The sequence below is a fragment of the Apiospora phragmitis genome (assembly GCF_038363925.1).
Source record: "Apiospora phragmitis strain CBS 135458 chromosome Unknown utg000006l:1.0-5683423.0:1.0-5690449.0, whole genome shotgun sequence".
Classification (NCBI taxonomy): Eukaryota; Fungi; Ascomycota; class Sordariomycetes; order Amphisphaeriales; family Apiosporaceae; genus Apiospora; species Apiospora phragmitis.
In genome coordinates, this window is record NW_027117404.1 from 2,582,401 (window position 1) to 2,597,529 (window position 15,129).

General features: G+C 40.9%; 6 protein-coding genes across 6 annotated transcripts; 3 read left to right on the top strand and 3 right to left on the bottom strand.

The window, feature by feature from the left end:
* Positions 1-5,908: 5,908 nt before the first annotated feature.
* PG994_006061 (uncharacterized protein) lies at positions 5,909-6,901 on the top strand (the record flags this gene model as incomplete). The annotated part of the gene is made up of 1 exon (XM_066857470.1): positions 5,909-6,901. One exon carries the CDS (start codon positions 5,909-5,911, stop codon positions 6,899-6,901), a length of 993 nt encoding a protein of 330 aa, XP_066716739.1.
* Positions 6,902-6,932: 31 nt separating this feature from the next.
* Positions 6,933-7,304, top strand: PG994_006062 (uncharacterized protein; the record flags this gene model as incomplete). The annotated part of the gene is made up of 1 exon (XM_066857471.1): positions 6,933-7,304. The coding sequence occupies one exon, from the start codon at positions 6,933-6,935 to the stop codon at positions 7,302-7,304; it is 372 nt and encodes a 123-aa protein (XP_066716740.1).
* Positions 7,305-7,468: 164 nt separating this feature from the next.
* PG994_006063 (Alpha/beta hydrolase fold-1) lies at positions 7,469-8,042 on the bottom strand (the record flags this gene model as incomplete). Its single annotated transcript, XM_066857472.1, has 2 exons — positions 7,469-7,600; positions 7,965-8,042. 2 exons carry the CDS (start codon positions 8,040-8,042, stop codon positions 7,469-7,471), a joined length of 210 nt encoding a protein of 69 aa, XP_066716741.1.
* Positions 8,043-8,051: 9 nt separating this feature from the next.
* On the bottom strand, positions 8,052-9,672 carry PG994_006064 (uncharacterized protein; the record flags this gene model as incomplete). Its single annotated transcript, XM_066857473.1, has 3 exons — positions 8,052-8,324; positions 9,142-9,268; positions 9,317-9,672. The coding sequence occupies 3 exons, from the start codon at positions 9,670-9,672 to the stop codon at positions 8,052-8,054; spliced, it is 756 nt and encodes a 251-aa protein (XP_066716742.1).
* Positions 9,673-10,615: 943 nt separating this feature from the next.
* On the bottom strand, positions 10,616-11,524 carry PG994_006065 (uncharacterized protein; the record flags this gene model as incomplete). The annotated part of the gene is made up of 1 exon (XM_066857474.1): positions 10,616-11,524. One exon carries the CDS (start codon positions 11,522-11,524, stop codon positions 10,616-10,618), a length of 909 nt encoding a protein of 302 aa, XP_066716743.1.
* A 75-nt stretch (positions 11,525-11,599) lies between these two features.
* PG994_006066 (uncharacterized protein) lies at positions 11,600-12,239 on the top strand (the record flags this gene model as incomplete). The annotated part of the gene is made up of 2 exons (XM_066857475.1): positions 11,600-11,716; positions 11,937-12,239. 2 exons carry the CDS (start codon positions 11,600-11,602, stop codon positions 12,237-12,239), a joined length of 420 nt encoding a protein of 139 aa, XP_066716744.1.
* Positions 12,240-15,129: the final 2,890 nt, after the last annotated feature.

Genomic DNA, 15,129 nt, shown 5'->3' on the forward strand with positions numbered 1-15,129 from the left:
GCTTTTTTCGTTTATAATTTAGCCGTTTTTAATAATTACGATTATTTAATCCTTTAATAATAAGCTATTTTCGTATTAAAAAATAGGTACGTTTTCTTAGTAAATATAATATACGAAAAGATAGCGTAATTATATAATTCGACGTTTTAAATAATTATAACTTATTCTCGATTTTTTATTAAATTACCCTAAGTTTCCTGTGAAAGTGCATCGATCCCTAGGTATTGGCAGTATGCAGGTGTGATAGAACAAAGCTAACGCTTGTCCCGTATGTATTCTCTACGGGAATGTGGGATACTATAAGGAAACTAGAAGGAGAGGGGCCCGGGAGCTATGGGACGCACGGATGCTTCCTCTGTCCTGTTACATTTCCTATATTAATCGAAGGTAGTTACGATTATTTTAAACGAGATTTAATTATAATAAACGCTATTTAAGTTTTAAAAAAAACTTAGTAAAACGTACTAGGGTTTATATTAATAATATAAAAGAGTATTTAAACGTGTAATAGAGGTTCGCTTCTATTAATATAATATATAATAGCTATAAAAATTAAAGTAACTAAAGTATATAAATTTAAAAAAATTTATAATAATTTCGTTAAAACTGTTTACTTTATTAATAAATTAAGATTAATATTTAAATTAATTATTAAAATAGAAAGTATTTATATAAAATATATAAGAAATCGCTCGTCGTTATATATCTAATCCCTCCTTTACTAATATATGCCGGATCACTAGGGGCGTCGTGATCCTATAGCTCCGGGATCACTAAGAGCGTCGTGATCCTATAGCTCCGGGATCGCTAAGAGCGTCGTGATCTTATAGCTCCTTATCTTATCGTCACGTGACTCCGTTCTATCTGTCTAAGCTGTACTGGCTATTTCTGCTCGTTTATTCTTATCTATTCATCTTATGCTATCCTCCGGGTACTGTCCTAGGTTAGCCGTGTACGTTTATCGTTGTAGTGTTAGTTATTATAATTAATATAATAAATTCTTACTGTCGTAAGTAAGGTTATAAGCGCTAATTAACGAGGTTAATAACCGTTTATTAATTTATAGGCGTTTCGAGTTATCTTAGTTTCGTCTCGAGGGTGAGTACTAGCTGCGTCGTCGGGTTAGGTCGTAATATTAGCTTATAAAAAAGCCGGTCTCGTTAAAGTTATAAATATCCTTTTTTTAAATCTTATATTTATAAATTATATTTCGTACGAGAATAAACTACGCGCGATACGCGTCGAGACTTTTATAAAGGATTTTTTAATAATTAATTTTTTAATTAAAACGCGTTTAAAAGTTTAATTATTATTAAAAGCTTAATTAACGCCGACGCGTTTCACGTCGCGTTAATAAAATAATAGATTCGCTATATCTTTAATATTACTTATTTAAAGCGGAAACGATCGCGAATTTAAATCGATTATATATTATATAATTAATTACTTTTTAAAATTTATAAGCTTTTATATTAATAATTATATATCTCGTCGTAAAATATTACCGCGATATTAATAATATAAAGTTATATAAAAGATATTATATTTTTTTTTATAAAAGTAATAAAATACGCGGCCTTAAAAGCGATAAAAGACTCTAGCTTTATTATATAATTTATTAACGTTTTAATAAATAACTCGATTTCTTTTAATAAATATACTTTAACGGCGAATAAAATATTATATTTAAAAGTTATAAAAAATAAAAGAATAAAAAGGTATACTAAGTGTAATAATACTGTTATTCTTATAATGTTCCTTGAATTCGGCCGAAATATAGCTTTCGTAACCGTTTAAAATTAAGAGATAATAAAAACCCTTCGTCTACGCTTTAATATACTTATTAAAGTATCGAATCTAGTTTAAACTCGTTTTATTATTAGTTTAATTATTAAAAGTTAGTTTAATTATTTAATTACCCGGTAGGTCGTATTTACGAAACTAATTTACGAGGTAATATTAGCTTTAAACGATTAAAAACGACGAAATATATTAATTTTACGAATTAATACATTTAATAGTTATTAATTATTCTTAATTATAAAGCTAGATTAATTTTAATTTTTTATAATAATCGGCTTATATTATAACGAGTATTAACTTAATTATACTTATTATAAAGCTAGTTTTATTAAAATTTTATGTTTTTATTTAAAATATTATATTTAGTTTTAATATTTATAATTAATATAAACTAGCCGAAAAAATACTTATGTTTTTATAAAAAGTTATTTAATAATCGTATTAACGGTTTATTTAAGTTTTAAAGTTTAAGTTACGATTAATAAAGCGTTTAACTTAAATACTTATTAACGCGGTCGCCGCCGCGCGACTTTAAAAAGAAATTAACTATATCTCTTATAATATTAATATTAAAAAAATTCTTTAAATATTTAAATTAATTATATAATTACGAAGCACCTCTTTTTTAATTAGATTTAATTTATATTATAAATATCGGATTTCGTATTAAGGTTTAATATCGTAAAGTTAGTCGCTTAAAATAACGTATCTTGTAAGCGAATGTTTTATTCTTTTACACCCCTTTTAATAAAATATAAGTTAATTTTACCACAACGTATTTAATATATTAAAATTAATCGGAATCTTTATCTTTAAATATTTTTATATTATTCTAATAAGTACGCGTATTATAACCGGGCTCTCCGTAAATTCTATAGCGTTATAAGCGTGTTTTAAACGTCCTCGTATAATTACTCCTTTAACGCGATTCGTTTTATAACTATCTATTAATATCTTTTTAAAATTATAAGTCTTTTTTAATTTATATACGAAGTAATCCTTTATTTTATAGCCGTTTCTTTTTTATACGGCGGCGCCGGCTAAGTATCTTATTTACCTTTCGAAATATCGTGTTCTTACCTTTTAAAAGAGTAACTCGGTATATAATATACGTTATAACCTTTACGATTTAATTAAAACTAGTTAAAATAAATATTAAAAAGTTATTTTAATACCGTATAATATAGTTTCGAATATATTTAGTTTAAAATTAAATCTTAATCGAATTATTTAAAGTTTTTAATTTTTAAAGAATAAATAGGCCGAAAAACGTCCCCGGAGGTATTAAAATATATAACTTTATATTTAATTATAAAATAATATATTCCGGATTGTACGGAATAAGTCTTATCTTTTAAAAGCTTTCTTATATATTCGAAACGGTAAAAATCGTTTAGAACGCTTTTAAAAACGCTAGTAGGAAGTCCTCTTTTAAAATATAAGTAATATGCGCCCGTATAAGATATTTAATTTCTTTCTCGTACGCCCTTTTTAACGTATGAAAACAGCCGATATTAAGAGGTTAGAACTTATATAACGAATAAAAAGGTATATAAAATATAATAATTAAGTTCTTTTTATAATAAAGCTTAAAAGCTATCGAGTAATAACTTTCGTAATCGTTTAAGACTAAGAGGCGATAATAACCCTTTATACGAGACTTAATATATTAATTAAAATATCGAATCTAGTCCTTGCCTTTTTTATTTATAGTTTAGCTATTTTTAATAATAACGATCACTTAATCCTTCGATAATAAGCTGTTTATTACAGTACGTGTGGACTAACCACTGCGCCACAAAGCAAAAGCTTCGGAAATGACTCTTCGGGTCATTTCTGTTCAATTCTACGCCTTAAGTGCTACCCCGCGGGGGACCAACCCGCCGATCGTAACACTGTTTTTATACTAAGAAGAGAGGTACGTTTTCCCGGTAAAAATAATATAAAAAAAAATGGCGTAACCGTGTAATCTAACGCCCTAAATAATTATAATCTATTCCCGGTTCTTTTACTATATTACCCTAGGCTTTTCGCGTTGATCGGAGGTGGTTACGATTATTTCGAACGAGATTTAGCCTATAAGAAAGCCGGTCTCGTTAAAGTTATAAATATCCTCTTTTTAAGTCTCGTACTTATAAATTATATTTTATACGAGGGTAAACTATACGCGATACGCGTCGAGATCTTTATAAAGAACTTTTTAATAATCGATTCTTCGGTTAAAACGCGTCCGGAGGTCTAGTTATTATTATATAAAATTAAAGGCCTAATTAACGCCGACGCGTCTCGCGTCGCGTAAATTAAATAATCGATTCGCTATATTTTTTATATTATTTAACCGGGGAAACGATCGCGTATTTAAATTAATAATATATTAAATAATCGTATCTTTTTCGAAATTTAAAAGCTTTTAAGAATTCGTAAATATTTCGCGTCGTATAAGTTAATTATTTCGTTTACGTTATAAAGTTTTTAATAAAACGTAATAAATTAATATAACCTTTCTTATATTTAAAATTAAGTTTTTTTAAAACGCTTAAAGCGCTAGAATTATATCACTCTTTTTTTAACGTTATAATATTTTCGGACGTAAAAGAATATAAAAAAAGGTTAAAGCTATAAGGAAATTTATAAAAATAAAACATTCGCTTATGTGAGACATTCGCTTATAAGATACGTTAATTTAAGAGACGTCGTACACTTTTATAGCAGCTCTTTAATTAATTCGATTCGAACCTTCTCGCGTCGCTTAAATTATTAAAATAATACGATCTTTTTTTAATAAAATCGGTATTATAATTATAAAGATATTATATATTAAAGTTTAATTATATAAGTTAAAAAAAGAGTGGCCGATTTAATAATAAACTATTAACGAAATATATAATTAATAAAGTTTAATTATTATATTTAATAATATATACTTTTTATATATTATAATTTTTAAATTTAAATCATTTTTTAATATTAATATAAAAAGTTTAAAAACATTTAATTCTTTATTATTAATTAACGTTTAATATAAATATAAATAAAATTAACTTTATTTAAATGTAATACTAGGTTTAAAAATTAGTTTTTAAACTTAAAGTAATAGTTAACGAGTAACGAGCTATCGAAATATATTTACGAGATATTTTTAAACCTTTAAAACTTTTAATTACGTAAATACGAATAAAGCCGCGGTTAAAAAGTGGTCCTTTTAAGCTTTAAATAATTAATAATTAATAAATACTTATTTAAAAAGGGCTTATATTTATTAGCTCTTAATATATACGTTAAATTAAAGCTTTAACTTATAATAAAGATATTTAACTTAATAGTACTTATAAGAGGCTATTATTTCGTAAGCTCGAAAAGGGGCTTAATATTTTAAACGCTTAATTAATTAAATTAAATAAAGTATATAAAGTTAAACCTCGTCGAGTAATTAAAGAATTTAATTATACTTTTATTATAATATAAAATATAATAATAATTAAAGATAAAATAATAAGCTAATAATATAACCTTTAAAATAAATTAAGAGAAAATAAAGCTATTTAAATATTATTAATTATATTAAACTTAAAATTTATTAAAGTTATAATTTTCCGATTTCTTTTTAAATAATTATTAATAAAATAAACTTAAGTTATAATATAGTTTAATATTAAGTTTAAGCAGCTACTTATATAATAAGACGATTAAGTGGTTAAAGTGCTTAACTTAAACGAGATTACCTATACGGCATAACACGCCCCGACCGACACTTGCTATAAACATTACCATATATTATTTCATTATGGTTTCAATATCTTCTAAATCATGGGAGAAGTGCATTAGATTCTCACTCAAATATTGAAAAAAGGCGTCGAAACTTTGGCGATACCATTCAGTTATATAATTATCCGCTCTTTAAACTCTGCCAAAACCATGGAAAGTCCACCGCTCAAACTTCCAAAACAGAGAAACCTCTTTGGCAGACATACTAAATATGCTACAAATTCGATTGTTTTTCAGTTCGACCCAACTCCCAAATGCACGCCTTATTCTTGTATTTGCCTTTATCGAGACACACCAATACACCATCTTATAACAAGACCCAAACCTATACCAGTTGAAGATGTCGCCACAAGACGTCGGAGAGCAGAGAAAACTCCGCAAGAAACTTGAAAAGGAGGATAGGAGGGCCAAAGTCGAAGCTATCGAAGTGGGGATTCCAGAAAAAGAGACTGTCCCATGGAAGACGATACAAACGAATCCGGAGACGTTCTCGCCTTGGCTCTCAAAGCGAATAACATCGTTTGGAGAGCTAGACTCTTGGCGTCAGAACGCTGCATTCGTTGCGTACGACACAAAATGGCGGCAGTGGAAAGACCCAGCGAACCCCGCCCAGCAGCAATACTCGCAGTGCTTGGAAGTCGGCTGGGCTCTGTTGGTAAACCTAGGCCAGCGAGAGAATATCTCAACAACTAAAGATTTGGTTCGCCAATTTGACATTCAAGTGAAGAATTCCCAGGTCAATGGCTGGTATCGTGACAGTCTCAGGGCGACGGTCCAAGACTTCCCCTTTGGGGTTACAGATCATGTTGACCTCGAAGGTTTGGACGAAAAGGTGGACAGCCACCTTCAATACTTCAAGGAGCAAGCTCGCGAGCGCCCTCTCATTCTGATCGGCTTCAACGTGAGGAGACATCTGCCGCACTTTTGGCGCAATTTCCCCACTGGTGCCAGGCACTTTCCAGCCTGGGTTGACCTGGATGATTTATTCAGGAACTCCAGCCTTAGCCGTGCTCCCACCATGGGCCTGGGTGTTGCTCTACGTGCCCTAGGATATGATGCCATCGAAACCGCCGATACGATGCGTGGAATCGGACAGGGCAAACGGCATGTTGTTGCTGCCATGGAGGCCGTAAGAACACTGGCTCTTCTTGAGGTGGTAACCAGACCGAATGACGATGAAGTAACTCGCTTACTCTTGGGGAGAGTCCGAACTTCCCGTTTCTCTGGGTGCCCGATGAACCATGGACATACCCTTCTGAAAGATTCCGATTGCAGATCACAAGCGCGCGGGGTCTATCGGAAGCGTTACCTCGTGAGATCGATTCTGTTTTGAAATCGGCGAATGTGGTCTACGACCGGGGAACATGGCAAGACTTGTCGGCGGTTGGGGCCACGGATCATGTTCTGTCAAATCCGCCAGTGAGACAACCCGCGTTTACCAGGGTGTGAGGGCAAACCGAAGGCAATACGGCTTCCTCGAGTTCACAGACGAAGACAAGATGCGTAGGTTCGCTCAAGACGCCAGCAAGTGGACGTTTGATGGAGAGAAGTTGGCAATAGAGATCTTGTTCGACCGAGCCACAGACCACGAATACCAATATGAGCAGAGACAAAGCGACAGCCGGAAGAGGAAGGAGAGGGAAAAAAAGAAACAAACTCCACCGCCCGAAATGCTGGATATGCAAGGAGAGGACCTTGGCGGCAGTTTGGGGGGACTTCTGGATAGCTGGATGTGAAGTTTGGAGTCTTCGATATCGTATACCATGATAGACGACGAGACCTTCCACTACGAATATAATTAATCAATTCCAAGCTCGGGAAGGTTAGCTAGCCCCCAGGGTGCAGTAATTGATTGCATGGCCAAACGTATGATGTAGGCACATCTCAGCTATCCAATGTCTCACCCCATAGCCACCTTTGAGATGACATCGGCGACCTCTTTGGCCTTTATCAGATTAGGACAGTGACCTGTACTCAGTTCAATGGTCGCAGCCTCCCGGCCTTCCTTCTTCATCGTTTCCACCATAGATTTCTGGTAGTCGAGGGGAATCGTCATGTCCCCACTCGTGTACACGTACGTCACGGGGACCTCCCTCCACGCGCAGTGGGATATTCCTGGTACATGCAAGTTTCATTCCAGCGTACCTACCGACTCTCGCCGTTAGTATTGCTAATCTTGGAATAAACGAGATGTCCCAGGAGGGAATAAAGGCGATACATTGAATAAACGGTGAATCCACCCTCCATGAGACAATGTGATAACGAGGAATAATGACTGGAATAGGAAGGAATAAACCCCGAAAGTCGCTTACCAGAGACAACAGATATGCCTGGATCTCCAACTCATCGACACCCCCTCCATCGCCAATGAGGGTCATTTTCGGGTCGCGACAAACGACGCTATTGTCCTCGGCGAAGTCAAAGGCCAGTGGAAGAAGCTCTTCGTGACCGAACTCCTTGACCTTGCCGACCATGGATCCGCCTTACAGCATTGCGAAGGCGCACATGTAGATTAAATAAGAGACGCCGCCTTTCAAGCCCTCCTTAGCGCGGGCCTCCAGGCCCAGCCCGATAAGAGCATTGGTGCCGACTTGACCTCCGTAGGAGTGAAGCATCGCAATAACAGAACGACCGGCTTCGATAAGACTCTGCACGTAGGAGCGGACGGTCCGAGTATCCGTCGCCAGGTCTGAGTTTGGGGGCGTGTCTCGTTGATGGATTGCAATGGTGGAATGTGAACCTCCAGCCCGGAGGATCTGAGGAGATCGGTAAGTTTGGAGTAGGAGCTGGGAACATGCCAGCCCCCGTGGACAATGACAATGATAGGATTGCTGCTGGCCAAAGTGGTAAAAGGTGGCAAATTATTTCAGGCACAACGCAATGAATGTAATGAGCACAGATGGGAACTCGTGTGAAAGAGGGAGGGATTGCTTTTTGTTTAAAAGTAACAGGCAATTCGCGAAGGGAATCTGTCAGTTGGTCTCGATTGGATGCTTGGCGTGACCTCCCTTGCATATTACCTATTTTTTATGTCTAATAGTACATAAGAAGGCTCCTTGCTTCGTTGGATTGGGGGCAACGGGTCAGATAAAGAACGAGCTGTGACCGGTCTAAGCCGGCTTGGGTATTACTTAACACAGCAGGTTGGAGCTTCGGGGCTTTAAACTTGCTATATAAAGCCCTAGTGTTTACACTTTTCTTATAATCGATTCACCACCAAAGTCACCTCACCCAACCGGAAGGAATCATAAAATAGTCAGAAGAAGTAGTTGTACCTATGGCTCGACGTGCAGGTCAAAAATCCTTCAACTGTCCAACTACCCCAGGATCTTCTGGACATAGTTACTTCGTTTGATAGCCAACATGATGTAGCGATCACACAAAAACAGAAGCATCTGTTACAATACCCAGATCTGTGAGAACAGAGAGCCCAGTTTGTGGTTCAACATTGCTTGACGACCCTTCCAAACTGCCCAGTATAGCTCTCACGGCCGTATTTGCCTAGGGTAGGGTTCCTGGGCTGTGTACTCTTCTCATTTATCCATCACTGTCGTCTACCCCAGGTGAGCGTACGCTAGGGTGCATGAGATTCTGGTATGAAAGCTCCATTCTCGCAGATTTGCTGAAGTGGTCGGCGCCCAGCTTGAGGCCGCCATACTGGATACTGCTCAGTAACTCAACCGCCTCGAGCGCGCGCAGGCTGTTGTAGAAGTTGATGTAGCACGTTCCAGTGTGGTGGCAGTATCACTGGACCACATCGCCGCAGTCAGCCGCGAGCCAGTAGATGTGGCAAGGGGCAAGGCCTCGGGATTTGAGTAGATACTCCATGTCGTAGAAGGTCTTGTTGAGTGCAAAATTGGTTACAACCACGCCTCGATCTTCGGCGAGCTGAAAACATTCTTTCTCCATCTCCGAGACAACGTAGCGATGCTCAACCTTCAGGATGGTGTTCACCTCGGCGCGGTTGGGGTCGATGCGAGGCCCGTCATAGCTCAGGAATGGCTCAAGAACAAAGCGCTTGTTAATTTTATCAGACGAGGTTCTCAAGCTGGGGGTTTTTTTTCTTTCGAAACGGAGGGAGGAAAGAAGGAAAAGGCTTACCATGGTGGATGTGACAAAAGCAGGTGTGGTGTGGTGTTCAGAGGGTTGAAGGATGTTTCTAGCAATTTTGTGAATTGGGTTGTGTTGATGGGTTTTTTTGTCTCCCTGTTGCTCACAAATCAGGCCGGGCGACGACAAGGCACCGATGGTGGGGCATCGCCGACACTGGACGACATAATCACTGCCGGCCCCGGCCCGGCCCCGGCGTATACCGGACTTCGGTGGCACGCCCACTGCACGGAGCGGACCAAAGATGCAATAGACAAGTTACTTAAGTGACTACGACAAGGGGCCGTACACGATAAAGGGCTTTCCAGCCCCTTTTGTACCGTTGATTATCCCCTGGCATTGATTTAGGTCGTGTTTAGTTGGTCAGTATGTACGTATTTGAGTCCTTTAATCAGCCATGTTGTCCCAGAAAGCTGCAAAGTCTTGGGGAGGTTATTAATAACAAGGCCACTGCCACACTGGGATGCTTGGATGAGCTGATCTACCTGGATACCATATTATAACATGGGCGCCCTGTGTAGGAGGTTGGCGTGACCACAGTACAACTTGGCTGAATGTGGTGATGGATCAACAAGTCATCTACAAGGCAGATGAAACATTTAGGCAGAAGCGTCTATCCTGCCAGCTCGTGCTCGTTTCGCCCGGCGAGCACTCAAGGCATGAGTTGACATACACACCTTGCCGAGAAGCAACCCGCTGAGAACGACAAGATTCCAGATGCTTACCAGATCCGTCTCACTAATGTAACAGTAAGCACAGGAACTACAAAACGACCCTATCAACCAGATGGAGAGGATCTTACTTCACACTGGAGCCGTGGAGCAAGCGAGTCGCGGCAATCACTGGAGACATGGCACCAGTCGGAACCGTCGGAAATTGTGTGCTTCTATGAAGAAGTACAAGTGCGCCGAGCTAGAGGAATATTTGGATACTGCCACTAGCGCAATTCATTAAAAAGCGACCCTATTCCCCATCTTGGCTTCTCAGGCTCCTCATTTCTCGTGTCCTCGTCCTCATCTTTGTCATCCGTACAGAATCGCCTTCTATAGCCATCATCCTCCATGTGGTTCAATCGCTGCTTGAACGGCTCAAACAAGCTAACAGCCTCATCAACAGTCTTTGCGAGGCCCGGAACCTCATCGACAGAGGTGTAAAACGTACCACCCAGATCCTTCATCGTCTCGGACTTGTCGTCCATGGTCAACGCGTATCGCATCTTGACACGCCATAGATCCGGTGCATACGGAAGCCAAGACTGGCAGGCTTTGTCTTCATAACGATACCGTAGTGCATCTCGGGTGAAATTTGCTACCCACACACCGCCTGTCGTCGGGAAGGCGACGTCGACTTTCGAAGGGAAATGATAGTCGTAGAAAATTCCGGCATCGACTCGGCTCGAATGCCTGAAGTACAAATACCAATTCGGCCACCACGGCGCGCCAAGCTGGACCATGCGCGTGGCAAGGTCATCGTCTTCATCCGGCGACCGCGCGGTATCGTGCGTGTTCGGCAGCCCGAGATATTGCAGGTCCACCGCCAACGGGTTTCTGAGCAACACGAGGCCGCCTGTTGAGGGATACGCCACAAGGTATCCGTCGCCGCCGAATATATTGGATCTCCTACACGCGTTCGGGATGCTATGAGAGCCGCCGTCCATGGGGCTCATGTAGTCAATGTTCTGGTTGTCGTCTTGTATCCAGCATCGTGGGACATCTGAATGGATTTCGACGAAGCATTTGTCTTCTTCGCATGGGCTTAAGTCTTCGCCATATTCGTATGCACTAAATAATCCAACGAGAAGGGCAAATAACAGGAAAATGCAAGTTGTTGGCTTTGTTCTATTCATGATGGCGACCGAGAATGATGCAACAGTATCAGTAAAGTCTTGGGTGAAAACACTTGTTAGCGATCGCAGGTAAATATGACATACAGTGCAGAAGGTACCGTTGTCGAAGGCAGTCCAGTCCGGCGGGTAGGGTTTGCGACTTGTATCAGCCCAGCCCCAGTGGAGACCAATGAACACATAAACCTCTATAAAGTAAGAGGGTCGAGATTACGTAAGTTCTATTTTCAGCGAAGCGCCCTGCTGATTGATACTTATCAACGACACATCCCACTTGTGGAGTGATTATAGTACTATTATCCTAGATCCTTTGAAGGAATACAATGCACGAAATGGCAGCCGACCTAGGCGCTGCTTACATTGGAGGCAGTCCGGCCCCTGAGTTGAGCTCACAAGCGGCAAGACTGTATAAAAGACTCTGGGATCCGCGCACTCGCCTGGCCAGCCCATCGACGACGGCTATTCGCTCGAGCTCAAGAGCGGAATGGACAGCACCTTGACCACGGTCGGTGAGCATACCAATGATTATATCCAGTTCCATTACGGGTCTACTTCTTGGACGTCGTTCGATACCAAAGGCGATGCCAGTTGCAAGCTAGTCGGCGACAACTGGGATAAGAACGGTCCTAAGGGCTGCCCCAACGCCATGGCTGTAAGTTATTGTCTTGCCGGTGCAGAAGCCGGTGGTCATTTACAAAGTCTTGCTGGCAGCGCCTGAACCAGACCCGCACTTTTGAATGCCAGTATCCATGTGGCAAATGAGGGGATAGCACTATTGTCAATGAGTTACTTGTCGGTTGGCCCCCACGTAGTGCGCTGCTAAGAGAAACTGAGGAAGAATTCTGCCTCGCGATGAGCGACAGGGTGAGACTCCGCAAGAGTTCAAGATGATGACCGCGTGGAGAACACTGGAGTCAACATCTGTGCTGGAAGTAGACGACCAATGACAGTGCAGAGTTCGCTGTTAAAGGAACTTGGAGCTCAAGTCGGGGTGATCCTTTCTGGGCAGCAAAATTTCTCGCTGTGCTGACTCGAAACTATGTCTGTGTTTACTTTTAGTCAAATTAGGAAGACACCTAGCGTTTTACTGTAATGACGGGTTGCAAGAACGTCCTGATAAAGACTAATTGCTGAGTAATTTTTGTGTTCGCGGTTTTAATACGGGATAGACGGCAACAGATATTGCACATGAACATCCCCTAATACGTTCTTGTTCGAACCATTATGCCCTAAGCAGCTGCCATTCTGTCATGGCTCAAGCCTAGCGGCATGATCCGCAGGCCTACTCGTGCTCCAGGGTATCTTATTATAGTAATGCTCGGCGGTACCCTCACTGGTAGTATGAAGCCCAAAGGGCTTTACCACAAAGGAAGCCAGCGGGAGGTAAGTGCCGTGGCAAGAGACAGGGAAAGAGCACTTGAAGCGGAAGGATAGCGTGGGTTATACCAGACTACCTAGACTACCGAAGGGTGACACCCCGTTCAGTTATCAGACTCCGTTAGTAGACTCATTCTGCATGCACTGTCATGAGTCGCAAGAGGATCGGCAGTGGCAAGACAACGATGTGGAAGTTCAGCAACACTGATGATGTGCCCGTTGCAATCCCATATAGAAACAATACATCCTGTTGTATATCTCGATTCAAGTCCAACATCTCATCCCGTGAATGACCCGATCGCGGTGCCTCGTAGATGGCAGTCATCGGAATATTCGTAATGTGAATGAGAAAGACCTAAATGGCGATACGCATGCGTCGTGCGAGGCGAAAGCTCTCTAAAAACTCGATCCGGATGGCAGCTTACTAAGGCCAATAAAGCTGAACAGGGCTGTGTTAGTGTTCTCTCATAAGCAACTTCAACGAGCGGCGAGGCACTACCGATGACCGCCTGGGCAGCAGCAAGAGGCTATTAATTTCAGGCTTATCTTTCATCTACTTTTCAGTTGAACCAGCAAGCCGGTGTATTCCATTGGCGACGGGAATACCTAGACCCTGATGGACATACTGATAAGCGCGACTATATAAATTAGGGAATAAAGCACAGAAGGTCGTCCAACGAGACCTCGTGATACGTATTATACCCGAAGGTATGTTGATAGCCATGGGGACCACATGATCAACCACTTCGCTGCAGATGAACGTGTCAGTGGAACTATACTGGGGCCGCCATGTCGAGCTCTGCCCTAATTTAGCTGCCCTGGCACCTGGTACTAGCAGAAGTCAGTACGCTAATATTACTATACGATATGTGCCACGCCAAGACACCGTCTATTGAAGATCCTACTTCATAGCGGAGATGGCATTCAATGCCCGGGCATGTATGAAGATCCCCAAAATCATATGCCGAATACATTGAACCACAGCTGATTGGTGGCCCCTGAGTCAACGAAGACACTAATATACAGACAGGGGGCACCCACACCAATCAGGTTTGGTACCTACCTAGACAGACAGATTGGGACTAGATGCCATGTTGATAGGCCTCTAGGGATGCAGGGATGCGCCTAGTGCTTGAAGTCGGACCAAGCTTAGCCATTTTTGGTGACTGCGGAAAAAATGCGCGCCTTACCAGCTGAGTGGGAATAACAGGAAATGGGGTTGACGGATACCCGGATTATATCCGCCACGCCCACTCAAGGCAGATATCTTCCGTGTGATCCGTGGGATCCGTGGTCAAGAGTCAGATCGTCTGGAGAAAATGGAGACCGGAAGGGCCAACTCTCGGTCCGACATTTAGACCAACCTCCTAGTAAGCCTTACAGATTCAAACATTCTTACTCGAGATATTTGAGAGGGTACGGTTGACAGTAGGCAGTACAAAGATCTGAGGAGGCAGCTCTGCTGGGTACCGTTGCGCCTAGTAAGCATTGACTCTTTAGTTCTTTTAGAGCACGTTTTTGACAGGTTCCCCCAAAAGAAAGACTAGAAACGAATGGCTTCTAGTACGGGTGAAGATTCCTTCCTCTGGCAGCTTCTGGAGCATTATTGTTTACAGTAACTATGAGACTTTCGAAATGAGAAAAGCCCTGGTGATGAACCGGGTCTGACCTAAGGGTTACGATAGTGCCTGACTTACTAGCTCGCTACGCCTTTCCCGTTCGCACAGGTCTTGAAGGCGTTACTAAAAGGCTTGTAATAGCTTACCTCCTTAGTAGTACCGAGACTCGATATCCACTTTTGGTTCTTTGGTGATAGCTAGGCTATGAATTGTTGGCCTACTGGGGCATACCGGACCGAAAAAAGTGAAGAAGGCTATGCCTTGCGGAGTAAAGCTAAAGGGGGGCCAGGTCGGGCCTGACTCACCTGGCAGCTCCATATTACCTACCTACTGACACGGCGCGACACACGAATGGGGAATGTCACCGTGACAGGCTGCCGGAAGTTTGTGTCGTAATGAGCTGAAAGTAATCACGTAGGCCATGGCCCCCGTAAGTGGGCGCAACGAAGCGCTAGTCAAAACTAGCTGGACCCATCGCCCATCATCCATTGCGCCGGCGATCTTCCTTCTCCACCGCTCGGGTTCGGATTCCCTCCCCAATGGCTTTGACCGGCTGTCCCAGACTTGAAGAGTCTTGGAGGTGTTTGATTGACACCGGGTACAGATCATGGG